Source organism: Watersipora subatra, chromosome 1 (assembly GCF_963576615.1).
Source record: "Watersipora subatra chromosome 1, tzWatSuba1.1, whole genome shotgun sequence".
Classification (NCBI taxonomy): domain Eukaryota; kingdom Metazoa; phylum Bryozoa; class Gymnolaemata; order Cheilostomatida; family Watersiporidae; genus Watersipora; species Watersipora subatra.
Window position 1 is genome coordinate 59,586,499 of NC_088708.1, and position 14,949 is coordinate 59,601,447.

General features: G+C 35.9%; 1 protein-coding gene across 6 annotated transcripts in view; it reads left to right on the forward strand.

Moving 5' to 3' along the window:
* The first annotated feature begins 953 nt into the window (after nucleotides 1-953).
* Nucleotides 954-14,949, forward strand: part of LOC137392937 (LIM domain and actin-binding protein 1-like) — a 51,343-nt gene continuing 37,347 nt past the window's right edge. For all 6 annotated transcript variants that reach the window (XM_068079328.1, XM_068079303.1, XM_068079319.1 and 3 more), the window contains exons 1-4: nucleotides 954-1,169; nucleotides 4,161-4,209; nucleotides 7,328-7,449; nucleotides 8,776-8,849. In XM_068079328.1, coding sequence (XP_067935429.1) covers nucleotides 4,195-4,209; nucleotides 7,328-7,449; nucleotides 8,776-8,849 — 211 coding nt within the window. In that variant the 5' untranslated portion in view covers nucleotides 954-1,169; nucleotides 4,161-4,194. The remainder of the gene's footprint in view (nucleotides 1,170-4,160; nucleotides 4,210-7,327; nucleotides 7,450-8,775; nucleotides 8,850-14,949) is intronic.

The window sequence follows — 14,949 nt, forward strand, 5'->3', positions numbered from 1 at the left end:
TATGTAGTGAACTAATGTTAAGATAGGCGATTTTGCTGCTGAGTAACCTCTGCAATGTGCCTGCAGAGCTAAGCTACTCCTGCAAACCCAGTCTAACAGAGCTCTACTATCCCAAAGATGCGCTCTGTAACACTAGTTAGCAGCGAAATGCATAATAGCGTGAAGCAATGTTAATAATTTGTGACAAATAAATGAAAAAACTGCAATATGATTTTGTATAACAAATATGAAGTAAATATATAACCATTAAGTGGGATATTTATATAATATGAAGTAAATTATCTGCAAACACAATTACCGTCTCAATGTGAAAATCCGTGTACAAGTAATAAAAAATTCATCTCTTAGCAACATCACAAATACTTGTCAGATTAGTATTTTCTACAATAAGCCAGAAAATAGCATGCGTATAGAAACGTTTAACAAGAAGAAATGAAACTAATACATATTCACATTCAATAATCAACCATAAAATTTTAGCCACACCTTCGATAAACAGTACTTCAACATTCTTAATGTCAAATAAACATATCAGTGTATATCTATGTTTTTGTCTGAATAGAGAGCCTCTCTAACATTTTATTTCCTCGGACCTAAATTGGTAGCAGGAGTTTTCATGAGAAAGAAGCAAAACCAATTGACACAAAGTTAACACTCTCTATCAGCGCAATCTCTTTGTCAGCAATCGAATGTATCTTAGTCGTGATTAACAATTAATAGTCGGTATATAACACAAAACAGTTTCGATGTGCGTGATACATACGCTAAATACCAAACAGATTTTTACAGGAGACAGGCTGAAACTGACTCTATTTACGTATAAGAACGGAAGTTAGAACATTGTTCAGCACGCAACAAATTAAGCTAATGATTTTATTGGATCATTTTTTATGGATTCAGTCCGACTACTTCATTGGCTAGTCATGAAGTTACCCGATACAGTATACGTACGTATTCGGCCAAATGCACAACTAGATTAGTGTCGCTCTACATATTCTGACGTTGGACGGCTATACATGTAGCTTACTGCTTGCTCTCCGGCGCGATTTGTAAGCCAATTGTCGACAGATTTTTTGGATAACGAATAAAGAAGAGCTTTGTACTTAATTAATAATAGTATAGTGATTGGGAGTTTTTCCTCCACTCAAAAATTCTATCTGCATCAATTGGTAAGCTATTTTATATTTTAGTTCAGGAGAATGTAATTTTTTTATTGTGTTGTCATATATGTACAAAGTAGATTGCAATGGTTGCCCGTTTTAAATTTAAATTACAAAATTGAACTAGTTTTTGCATTTCATCTAGTAGACATAGTTTTGATTGTGGCTTCTACATCATTTGTAGTTGAACCAGGAAATCTTATGTCGGTCGCTTATTGCTTGTTAATGTAGAAGTGAAACACCGGATATCTGCTCAAGTCGGCGTAGATTAGATGTAGACTTAGATGTCAGACTAAACCATAAATTTTACAAAATCATTAGATTCAAAACCCCGTCCTTTAGACTTGTTGCAGTTTGTGGCGACAACTAATTATGTAATCACCTCTTCCTTAGTATTATGAGACTTCGTAATACACAAACTTTAAGATGTACCAAAACAAAGCTGGTATTGTTCGTCTTCATTTTGATTTGTCCTCATTGATTATTAACCCTTGTGCAGGCGAGTATTTTGGGTTATTTCGGGCCCCCTGGACGATTTAATTTTCCAAAAATCGATTTTGAAAAAATAATTGACCCACTCTTATTTATGACATTGTATGCTATACTTGTATATGTTTTGATGATACAGGTAAACACGAATAAACATGTTTCAAGTCATTGTTTTATATAACTGTCTCTTTAGGTGTGGTACTTTTGAAAGTATTCGCCCTTGCAGTGGCCTACGCCGCAGTCTTCACACCATGTGCTTATTCTTGTCCTTGGTACACACCTTGGCTTAGCACACACAACAAACTTTCTTTTTTTACATCTGGAATGGTCTCTGTAAAATGGCTTACAATTTTTTTGCTGAGGGAGAAGTAAAACTAGGATGGCCTACTCTTTTTCGCTCTTCACAGTAGTTACCAATCAGTCCTTCAGTAGTTGAATGATGAATTTGTAGTGAGTTAGCTTATTACCTTGATGGTTAAGATTGCTTCTGTAGCAGTTGAATATGTTGGTGACGGTTCTATCGAATAAGTGAACTACTACTTTCTTCTACACCTTCACCGTCTTACACTCTCCAGAATACTGGTCCATACTGGTCACTAATATCGACACACCCCATTCCACGGTTGCAGTCATTTATTATGGTTGGAACCACTTTTGTTGATCCATCGTACAATACCTTCTCGGTTGGTTTTACGATTGAACAGTTTGAAAGAAGGCTGACCTGTTTTCTGTCATGTCCGCTTACTGCAAGAAGATTCTGTTTTCTTTGAGTGACTATATCACCATTGTTTGTCAGCTTTTTCATATCGGAAGGGAGTTGTACCCTATTTGGCTTGATAGTGCCTGTGGCGTATGAACTGTGCGGTAAGAACTTCACACAGAGAGATACACTCCTATAATAATTGTCAGCAACCAAGTGATGGTATTTACCCATGTGCGGTGACATCAGGTTAGCATGCACTTCATACGGTTGTCCATGTAACTCTTTGACATGCCCCTGACATGGCCCATGGTCTGCAAGCAATAACCAGAAACTGAATCAGACAGATTGTACTCTTTGGTGCTTCGTTGATGGTGTTTTTTGATTTGGATGTAGTCTATCAAATTTTGTTTGCTTGTGAAGTCAATTATTTTCTCGTCAATGGAGACAGTACACTCAAGGTTCAACTCTGTTTTTCATGTTTTGTTGAGGTGCTTGAGCACTGGTCTAAACTTGTGGAGCTGATCAAAATTTGCTAAACCATTGGCTGGCTCTATCACTGGCATAAAAAAGCGCATCATCAACTTCAATGTGTTCAGGGTGAATATATTTCTAAACATTGGTATGTCCTGTGACCAATTCGTGGTATTTCAGTAGGATTTAATTGTGTGTTTTTTATTGATACCCATGTTCAAAAGAATTCCAATAGATGTTTTCATTTGGGGTACAGTAACATTTTTTCATAGATGTACTTTTGGGTGAGGATTTAGCTTCTTTAGGAAATACTGATAGTATTTGTTAGTCTCTGTGACTTAGATTTTCTGCAAAGATGTACCACCTGGATTGACTGGCTTCAAAAATCATTCAAAATAGTCTACTGGTTGGGCCACCCTATTGGGGTGAACACCAGGCCTCTCACTCCAACAAAGCTATGAATTGGGATAGCTTTGTCTATCGTCAAATTCCTTATAATAGTCCCGACACTAGCATCACTCTCACCTCCATAATCACTACTATTACTATCTTTTTCATTTTCATTCTCAGATTATTATCCAAAATCGTCACAATCTGAATTAGAGCCACTGTTAGTTCTGGTTACTAAATCTAAGAAGTTATTACGATCAGCTGATATCATCTTATTAACGTTAGTACAAACAGTACTACTACTTGCAGCATTAGAGGAACGCCAGTAATTTCATTTGGATCTCACCATGGCAGTAAAATAATCTGTTGCACCCTGGGAAGACATTCTGAAAGCAGCAACAAACATAAAAACAAGCAACAACCAAAATACCGAATTTTGTTTAGAATGCTTATTTCTAGGTTTTTCATTCATTTAGTATTGTTAGAAACGATCCTTTTTATTCATAAAATGGCTTGTTTCTATTTGCTAACAGAGACCAATCTATTGTAGTTTACTATTGGTAGCAAATTTAAGCAAAAAATGGCAATCGGCAAACCAAAAATCACTTTCTAAAAACAGTTTGTGTGGTGATATAACTGTCGCTCTGCCCATTATCATTAAATGACAATAACACCGCAGTGCCTGCAGAAAGTTTAACATATTTTGTTTAAATTGCTATAACTGTTTTAGCACTCACTTATTTTGTAAAGTTGTAATTATTTGTGCTGACCAAAAAAGCACTAATCGATGTTACTGGTTACAATTTTTTGTTGGATGCAATCTTGAGTTGAATCGTTATTTCAGTTTTTGTTTAATCATGGTTCTCTAACAGATGAAATGACCTGTTAAGTCTATCCATTTTGTATTGTAAATGTCTGCTGGTGATGTGTTGTCTCGTTTGTTGTAGGGGTTGCCACAGTGAGAAATACTCTCTATCTGGCATGGCACCATTTAAGGTAAGGTAAACTTCCCATTTTTGCACTCGTTTTTATTCCACACTGCCCTTGCCTTCATAAGGACCCAGCCTCACATAGAGAAGAATCTTTAGTAAATTCATGATAACTTTTCTCTACAAGCTTTTGCTTCATTGGTTCAAAATAGAGTTGAGTCAACAGCATTTCTGTCATCATCATGGAATCTAAACACATGCATTGACAAGAAAAAGTGATTCTGTTCTCTAAATCTCATGGATCCCAAGTAGTGATGGCCACTGAAAGAAACAGTAGTCAGACGCTATCACCATAAGCAAGCTGGTTCTCATCATTTGTCTCACGCTGTCTCCACAATGAGAGATTGTCACAATCACGATCAAAGCAGCATTCGAGAAAGTCAGCATTTGAAAATTCTTTAGTATCTTGTTATGTAATAGTTTTGTGATCTATTACTTTGTGTATTCTTTAGGTTGCAGTTTATCAGACATGATGGGATGTTCTCATATTGCAGGATTGGCAAACAATAAATGTATTTTTATCAGTTTATGATTAGGTATCTTTTAGATGATTGTAACTAGCATGTCACTCGGTGATAACTATTGCTGTATGAAGCCATCTTGGGAATAAAAACCTGTCAATGTGTGACTGCTAATAAGTTGTTTTAACTAGTTCTGCAGTCTTAACTACTTTCACAGGAGCCCTAGCTTGACTGAAGAACAGCTGTGCGATCGTTAATCTGCTATCTATGTACTTGTCTTGATATCAAGTTGGCTGCATCTTTCAGTTTTTAATTATCATGAAACTTGCTGTGGCATTTTTAGCATCTTGTAAATGCTACAAGAACTTTGCATAAAGCATTTGAAATAGTTGATAGTAGGGTGATCTTTACATAATTAAATGTGCAACAGCGTGTCATTTGATGGTTTAGAACTGACCCATTTCTTACAATGCTCCTAAACTTAGGTTGTTTTACACTATATTGCAGTATGTCGGTTCTGCCCCACCCTGGCAATTATTCGTAGACTGCGTGTACTGTATGCGTTTGGAAACATTGCAGTTGGCCAATTTTTCCAATATTACGTTGTGTATCCAGGATAGTCCTTGCAGCGCACACCTCTTGAGTAATTGGGCAGATTTGTATTTGCCTTCATAGTTGCTGCCAACTAGTCTTTCGTCATTTCAGTGACTGTATTGCATAATGAAACAGTTTCTTGCAAACTAATCGCTGACGCGAATGCAGACGGATTTCTGTTAGTCAGAACAATGTTATCACTGATGATCACCGATGTAGTGTAAGGTTACTACTGATATACCGCGATACAGTGTGTTCTAGCCTTAATGGTATTGCTTATTGTTTGCTAATTTTATTGTTAAATTCATGTCACTCATGAATAGTTCAAAGTGTACGAGTGATAGCCAGCCATCTATGCAGCCTAATCCAACTTCATGGGCGTTTATAATATGTAGGCACTTACACTAATTAGCCATCCATAAAGCCAGTATGGCGGAGTTCAACAACCTGTGATAACTAAAGATTTGTTCGTATAACCCGAGTTGACCCCCCTAGATTTAGAGAAAAATGTCACCTTCCATTCGTAGTCATGTACATGTATCTAGACTTCTGCCACTTGCTCTATTAAACCATAACTGCCACGAACAACTTTTATCATATTTACTAGGTAAATCAGACATGCTGATTCCGATTTTGTAATCAAAATAAAGATTAGGCCACTAACTTTCAGAGTAATGAAGAACTTTTTATAGCGTTTTAATATCGGTCTCGAAAACAACACGATCGGCATAACAAGCTCCGCCCATAAATACTTGACGTAACCTAGCTTTTTAGGAACAGAAGTTACGTAGGGATGTTTAGACCGATTTAGAATAATAGATATGGGTGTTTTAAAATTCATTAATATCTAAATTCAGCCTTAAAAATACTATCAGTCTTTTCTGAAAGGTAGATAAGCTATTTAGCATTGCATATTTAAAAAGCGCAATAACAACGCTAGCTCGATAAAACCGCGCTTTTTGAGCTCATTTTTCTCGGCGTCCAGCCCATTTAAACGTCATGTAACAAGCTGCGAGCAATTTTAAATAGTTTATATCCCTTTCATAAAAAGCTGAAACTATTTTACAGGCTGGATTTAGATAATAATGGGTTTTAAGACACCCATCTCTATTATTCTAAATCGGACTAAAAATTCCTAACTTCCATTTCTGCAAAAGCTAGGTTTCGTCACATATTTATGGGCGGAGCTTGTAATGCCGATTGTGTTGTTTTTGAAACGGATATTGAAACGCTTTAAAAAAGCCTAAATGACTTTGAAGGTTAGTGGACTAATTTTTATTTTGAGTACAAAATCGGAATCGGCGTGTCTGATTTACCTAGAAAATACAATAAAAGTTGTTCGTGACAGTTATGGTTTAAGGGTTCAAAGGGTTAAATGCAACCATCTCATTGTCTTCTTAGCCACATACAGGCTCCACAGATATTCAACTTTGGCTTGCCTCTCACCAAGTGATATGAACTCTAGCTGATCAGATACACGCAGTTAATCACTAAATTTTGTTAGTTCAGATATCTAGACGCTTTTGTGAGTTGTATTCTCATCAGAACCCGGACCTGATATAAGAATGTCATGGAGATTAATGAAACTGTCTAACGTGGCATAATGGGACTGTTTGTTTAGCTTACAAAGTCTGTGTAGATGGAGTTTGTTTTGTTTCATACTTTGAGAAGTATGATAGGAAAATTAAAGAAATGGAATCACTGATTATACTTTGATATTCTCGGTTCATGCGTCGTGAATTATTGGCGTAAGCCAGACTGGCAGAGATTTTATATATTAAATGGACTTATAGTCAAATGTTATTATTAAGATCTATAGTTACACTAGTTTATCATCTGTTCTCTATTCTAACACTAAGTTGTTAACGCTTGAGCTGTATGATGTGCAAGTGTAACAGCTGTCAGTGAATACTGATAACTGTTGATCAGATAAGATTTTACTTTTGCGTTAACCATATCTAAAAGGAGTAGGCATGCTTTCCATTTACACATTCAAAATTAACACCTTTTTGCCGTTCTCTAAGAATATACCAACTCATTTGCTATTTGTAGTTTTCTCTTCTCTCACAGGTGCAAGTAGATAAGTGTGCCAACTGTCAGAAGACGGTTTATCCGTTGGAGGAAGTATTGGTGGACACGCTGCACTTCCACAAAAGTTGTTTCCGGTGTACAACTTGTAACCGAACGCTAAGGTATGTCTTTGCCATCTATTGTACTTGCGCATTAGTCTTAACAAAAATCTTACGGGATACTTTTTTTGTGGCTATCTTAGGAGTCCAGCCTACCTTTAACGCTGTCTGTGACAACTATTAATGCATAAATGTACTAATAAATATGGTTTGTAAATCAGTTAGACTTTCACCAGTCTTCAACACTAAATTTCAACGAGGAAATATGAAAGTTTATACAAAAAATACGTTGCAGCTTTTATTAATATGTTATTGGAATGGGTTGCAAATGTATCAAACAGATTACAGCACATTGTGGAGAGCTTTATCTTTTATAAAGGTTACTACAAATTTCAGCATATAATGTACTCTTTTAAAAAAAAGAATTTAGAAAGTTTGCGAAAGGTTACAAAATTTGATAAACTTGAATTTCTGCCTGAACTATTTCCGTAGAAGTACTGAGCAGTCTAAATCTTATATGCATTCAGTGAATTTTGCTCATTAGCTTTCTTCACATTGACCAAAACTTATATCCACTTGATTTTATTAAAATATTTGGTAAATTGTAGCTTTTTATCAGTTCTCATCAACCTGCTTTATAAAAGGGTTTTATTGCGTATATTTTATTAATATGTGATCTGAAAACCTTCTCTGTCCAGCCTAATACCTGGAATTCTGTCTTACAAGGCAGAGTTTCGTGGAGGATCAAACTCTCCAGTGACTGCAAAAACGACAAAGTGAAAAGACTCGAAAAGCTCCAGGTGCGATGGCTGAGTAGATGTGCAATAAACGTGCAATGATCAAACATTCTCATTCATGACAGAAGCATGCGGAAACACACAGAATGCACACATACATAAAAGACAAAATATCAATACCCAACCATGCAGTTTTTAATGCATGGGTATTTTTTCGTTACTTTTTAAAAATACAGATAAAAACATGTCGTAAGAACTATTGTTAGCCATATACATCTTTTTCATCACAAATTATATTATGTGACGACTTTGCGCATCCATGATTCTCATCTACACTTTTCTAGTATAATTATGTACTTGAAAAGCCTTGCTCTTCAATATCTTTATAGCTAACTACTTTTAGTATAGCAAATGCCTAACATAGCCATTGTTATTTGATTTGACAATTTCTTCTGGTTTAGTTTTTACAATGCACCACCTTCCCTGAATGAATTGCTTCATGATTCCGCACTTATTTAATGGCAGTTGGCTTAGATATAAGACATTCCCGACAGCTCTTGTAGGATAACATGATCTAGAAAGGTGTGTGCTAACAATTTGATTGAATTTTCTTTTGAATGATTTGCATTTCTTTTCAAATATTCTGTTGTAGCACTGGATCATATGCATCCTTAGATGGATCATATTTCTGCAAGCCGCATTATATGCAATTATTCAAACAAAAAGGTAAGTGAAGTTATGGTATCAATAACTATTTACATGCTTTATTTTTGTTGCATTAAACACTCGAGTGAGTGTGCGTGTGTCAGAGCTTAATGTGCTGTTCAGTGTGTTTGTAATTACAGTTGCAAGTAAGCATTTTGTTTGGTCAACCAAAAAATTGCCAAAATAGTCAGAAATGGCTTGTGCTATTTAAGACACGCTTATCAATGGTTCAGGCAGGAATTTATTAGTTTGTGCACGAGTGAGCATTATATGTAGCAATGATAATCGTTTACATGCCGGTGCAGACCTGATTATGTTGTGTAATATATTAGATGTAAAATTCCTGTTGGCCAATGATTTAGCTTTAAAAGATTTAAAAAGACCTTGTTAGGAATCTGTTGAAAGATATCTCTCCGAATAGCATATGTTACTGCTATTGAATCTGTAAAAATGGAGTGGTCCAATTTTAATTCAAGTACAGTAGACGCTCTTATAACATATACCTCATATAACGTAAATTCCAGATAACGTAACAAATTATGTGAAATTTTTTGCTCCCTACTCTGTAAAAAATTCGGGCGAGTTTTCAAAATCGATTTGAATGTTAATTTATTTTGCTGCATTTGCAGAAGAAAAAACGCCATGTGCTCAGCCTACTATTTATTATTTATAACTTTTGTGACATTTTAGTTCATCGTAATAGATCGTTTAATGTGTCGGCAAAAAGCGAATAGGATAGCTGCGCAATTGTTTATAAATACAAAGGCGATCGGTAAGTATAGGTGTTACAGTGTCGGTCTACCAGCTTGTTGTCACGAGTTGTAGTATCGTCGAAAATGATCTTTATCCTAGCCTTGACCCTTGGATAATAGTTGGCGACGAACAGGTAGAACTGCTTTTTATAGTAAAAATATTTTGTTTTGCTTTAGCGTAAACCTACAAAATATTTGTTATTAGCTTTACTTTGCAGAATAGACTTTGCTGTTCAGAAAAATAAGCTATTCGTTGTAAACGAACGTCAAAAATGTGTAGTTCCTATCAACTTGTTGTAAATTTATCGCAATCATGGCCTATAAAACCAGTGAGATTGATCGTAAAAAGGAGAAAAGGTGATGCAAACCAATAATCCTGCAGTTACGGCCCACAAATTAAAAGAGCTAAGTAAGGTTTTCCTTTTTTGCATGACCAAAGGGGTAAGTTTGGAAAGATCTTGGAACGGATTAGGCAATTTACATATATTTTAATGTCCTTATAACGTAAATTCCCAATAACGTAAACGTTCCTGTAATAGATTATTTACGTTATAGGAGCGCCTACTGTACTGTTGTTTAGAAAAATGAGCATTTAATTAGAAGAGACTTGAAATTATCCAAGTCTTTCAACTTTCATGGCATATCAAGTTAATAAATTGATCTGTAAGTGTTTGCCTTGTATTCCAAACCAAGTCTAGTTCGCTGTGAAAGATCGTCAGGTGTGTCGATAAAGCATAGAGAATAAGTAGGTGCACAATTATTCAGAAATACTTAGTGATCGATTGGTGCAAGCGTTAGAGTGTTGTTATACCTGGCTAAATAGCACAAGTTGGAGTCTGATCAAAAGCTATCTTTTAACCCAACCTCGAACCCTGATGACAGATGGATGGACGGGCGTAGCTCTTATTATAGTAAAGATATACTTTTGTTTTACTTTACTTTAGAGAAATAAAACTTTTTTTATTTATTTGCAGAGTAGACGTTGCATTCTAAAGAGAAAAAAGTTGATGTAAATTGAAACGGAAGGGGTGCGCTCCCCTTATTGTAAAATTACTGTAATCATGGACCATAAAACCAAGAGAAAGCGATAAGTAAAAACAGAAAATTGGTCGATACAAAATAATAATAACAGTTATTGACTTACTATGATTTTCATTAAATTGAAAACTTGAGTCTAGTTTTCTCTTTTTTGAAGGGCCAAATGGGTAAGTTTGGGACGATCTTAGAACGGATTAGGCAATTTACATGTATTTTACTGTTTGCATAACGTAAAATTCCTATAATGTAAATGTTCCGTAACCGATTATTTACGTTGTAGGAACGTCTACTGTGTTCATAAACTAAACTGATGTTTGCAGTCATGATTTCTCAAATTAAGCTCATGGTTGTGCCAATATTTGTTTGATAGACAGTCTGCGACCATGGTAGGGTGCACACATGCTAAAAACATTCTTTGACTGTAATTGGATAGGTTACGCTGACGTTGATGTTATTACACATTTGTCTCCGAAGGTTGTAAAGTCGCGACTCTCATTTAAGAATGTATTGTCGTGTGAAACCAGCAAAAAGTTTTATAGCACATCAGGATAAATTTCTTTTGAAGTCACCAATTGTTTACCTTGGCATGATTTCCAAGCTATTTCCTCGATGAAAGTTTTCATGTGATTCACAGATATGCCCACAATTTGGAATGAAAAATTTGTCTACTTTCTATGCTCACCAATAGAATTTATGATTGAACTGCCACTAGTTCATGGAGTTACAATTCCATCCGCAAATCCTTTTCACATTTCATGATGAACTAATCAATATTTTGTCAAAATCGAAGTATAACAGGTATTACCACCTTGAATTATTTCCAAGAGCCTCTGAGCAAGTCACAGAGCTTTTTGGATGTTAATATCCAATGCCCTATGGTTTCTTTCTGCTTCACATCACTGAACATAACGAGCAACCTTGTATTGACTGACCCATGCTCGTGTCGGCTAGGTAGCGACAGGTTTTTTTGAGATATTTTAACCATAAAACCAATAGTACCATTTGTTATATTATCATTTTTTTTGATGTGAAAATCATCTATAAGCTGCAAAGAATGAATGGTTATAAGGTGAGTTTAAACTTAAGTGTGTGATGCTAGCAGTTTTGGTGGCACAAACCATAAACCATCATTGTCATGAACCATCATTGTCATGAACCATCATTGTCATGAACCATCATTGTCATGAACCATCATTGTCATGAACCATCATTGTCATAAACCATCATTGTCATGAACCATCATTGTCATGAACCATCATTGTCATAAACCATCATTGTCATGAACCATCGTTGTCACGAACCATCATTGTCATGAACCATCGTTGTCATGAACCATCGTTGTCATGAACCATCGTTGTCATGAACCATCGTTGTCATGAACCATCGTTGTCATGAACCATCGTTGTCATGAACCATCGTTGTCATGAACCATCGTTGTCATGAACCATCGTTGTCATGAACCATCGTTGTCATGAACCATCGTTGTCATGAACCATCGTTGTCATGAACCATCGTTGTCATAAACCATCATTGTCATGAACCATCATTGTCATGAACCATCATTGTCATGAACCATCATTGTCATGAACCATCATTGTCATAAACCATCATTGTCATGAACCATCATTGTCATGAACCATCATTGTCATGAGCCGTCATTGTCATGAACCGTCATTGTCATGAGCCATCATTGTCATGAACCGTCATTGTCATGAACCGTCATTGTCATGAACCGTCATTGTCATGAACCGTCATTGTCATGAACCGTCATTGTCATGAACCGTCATTGTCATGAACAGTCATTGTCATGAACCGTCATTGTCATGAACCGTCATTGTCATGAACCGTCATTGTCATGAACCGTCATTGTCATGAACCGTCATTGTCATGAACCGTCATTGTCATGAACCGTCATTGTCATGAACCGTCATTGTCATGAACCGTCATTGTCATGAACCGTCATTGTCATGAACCGTCATTGTCATGAACCGTCATTGTCATGAACCGTCATTGTCATGAACCGTCATTGTCATGAACCGTCATTGTCATGAACCGTCATTGTCATGAACCGTCATTGTCATGAACCGTCATTGTCATGAACCGTCATTGTCATGAACCGTCATTGTCATGAACCGTCATTGTCATGAACCGTCATTGTCATGAACCGCCATTGTCATGAACCATCATATTCATGAACCATCATATTCATGAACCATCATTGTCATGAACCATGGTGTCAACGGCCAATGTTTTTGCATTAGTGACATGAGGTACGGTCTTGACATCTGAACGCAGGTATGAAACAGTGACTCACCGTTTCACTGAATATCAACTACTTCACTATTGGCTAATTGGCAAGCAATAAGTTGCTGATCTAACTATATATGCATGTGTTAAGTGGCTATTCACAGTACTGAATGTCTATGCTAGGCGCTGTGTCTCTCGCTAACTGCTCACGCTAACTGCTGGTATAACACGAACTATGCGAATGCGTTAGTGTAAATGCATCATTAAACTAGTACATATCGTAATTCATCTGTTTACTTTTGTTGACTGCTCACAAGAGCTGGAACAGGCATTCATTTTAGAATCATAAACATCCCTAAGACTTGAAAGGCCTTTAATTGATCGTCATGATGTCAGCGCTTGCTGAATGATTGTGTGTGGCAATATATGAGGTCAATGAATAACTAGCAAGTTTGAAAATATGCCACATACACTAGAAATTCCTCTGTCATACAGACTACGACCAAAGTCATAAAGGAAAAAGAAAGGGTACCGCCGGTTGAGAAATGCAATATTATCAGTTAAATGGCACTGCAGTGCAATAGGAGAACTGCAATGGTAGCTGTAATGTACTGGGTGTTATTATGTACAACAAACAGCAATAATGAAAGGAAAAGATTATATGTTTATATCTGTCCCCTGCAATAGGATAAATGCAATATTAGAAGTAAAATAGCGAGCTGCTGTGTAATATACATAGGCTGGGGGGCTGTATATCATTGGTCATAGCAACCAATATCAAGAAATTGTGATATTTATCTAGATTTCTGTATTTATATCTAAAATATTTTGCTGAATTTAAAAATTTAAACAGATTTTAGCTGGTATTTAGATTTTATCATATTGCACACCATCGGTCACTTCGATGTTATACTTTGATCTTATAAATTCGAATGATTATTCTTATAACTAAATCTTATAATAATCGTATAAAATCGAATAATTATTCTTACAATTAAATATTGTAATAATCTTATAAGAATCGTTAGAAAAATATCATCGTCATTTCCTTTACTTTCACTGCTTTGGACATCAGTTGGAATACCAAAGTACTCATTATAAGTGTCCAAAAGGTCAGAGTCCGGTAGAATCGGCAAAAAAGAAACGATTACTTTTCAGTACTTCTACGTTTATTACAGAAACCTTCAGCAATTGGACAATGCCATAGACTGGTGAAATGCGCATGTTTTTCTCGTGAAATGCGCACGACTTAATAGTTCTACTATCTGTCGCACGGCCTTGTCGGCGTTTCGTTGGCCGGTCTTAATTTTGATTAAAAAAGGCTTGTCAAGTTTTTATTGTGATTTTAGGCCAAATTAATCTGTCTATTTATGTATAATCCGATCAGATGGGTTAGTTTTAGGATATTGCGTCAACTTTTCAAAGACTTGGTAACATATTTAAATAGGTTTATATGCGTTTTGTATCATTATTATACTTAAACGACTCTACACAAAAATATTTAAATTTTTTGATGGGATTTCGGTACAAGAGTTTGGTAACGGTCGTTGACGGACAATTTTTCGGGAGTTGTGTGCGCATATGCATTTATCATAAGGCTCCCAAACAATCGCTTCGCTCGTGTTTGGTCGTGGGATGATACCAAGGATGGAAAACTTATATTCTAATTAGTTGCTGTGATTATAAAAAGGTCTACTCTTCAAGGGCTAAATGCGGTCAGAGATGAGAATGTGGGACATGAACTTTTTAACTTGTAAGTGATTAGCATTCAGGAAACATTTATGGTGCTGGTACGCTATACTAATTCTTAAAGTTTTATAAGTAAGTCAGAAAGATTGTCTAGTTTTTAATAAAATGTTATTAAAAATGACATTGTTAAGGATCAGCGAGAAATTAAAAGTGAATGGTTGAAGCAACAGTCTGTGTGTGATTCCCAATTAGTGCTCAGCCTAAATTGCCCTGATTTTAACTTCTTTGTTTGTCGAGGTTTAGTTTGTCGATGGCCAAATAGTTTATAAAATTGCAGAACACGGAGGCAGTTGGTTCTTTAAAATATTTTGTCACTTGAATATCATCTCGTAGAT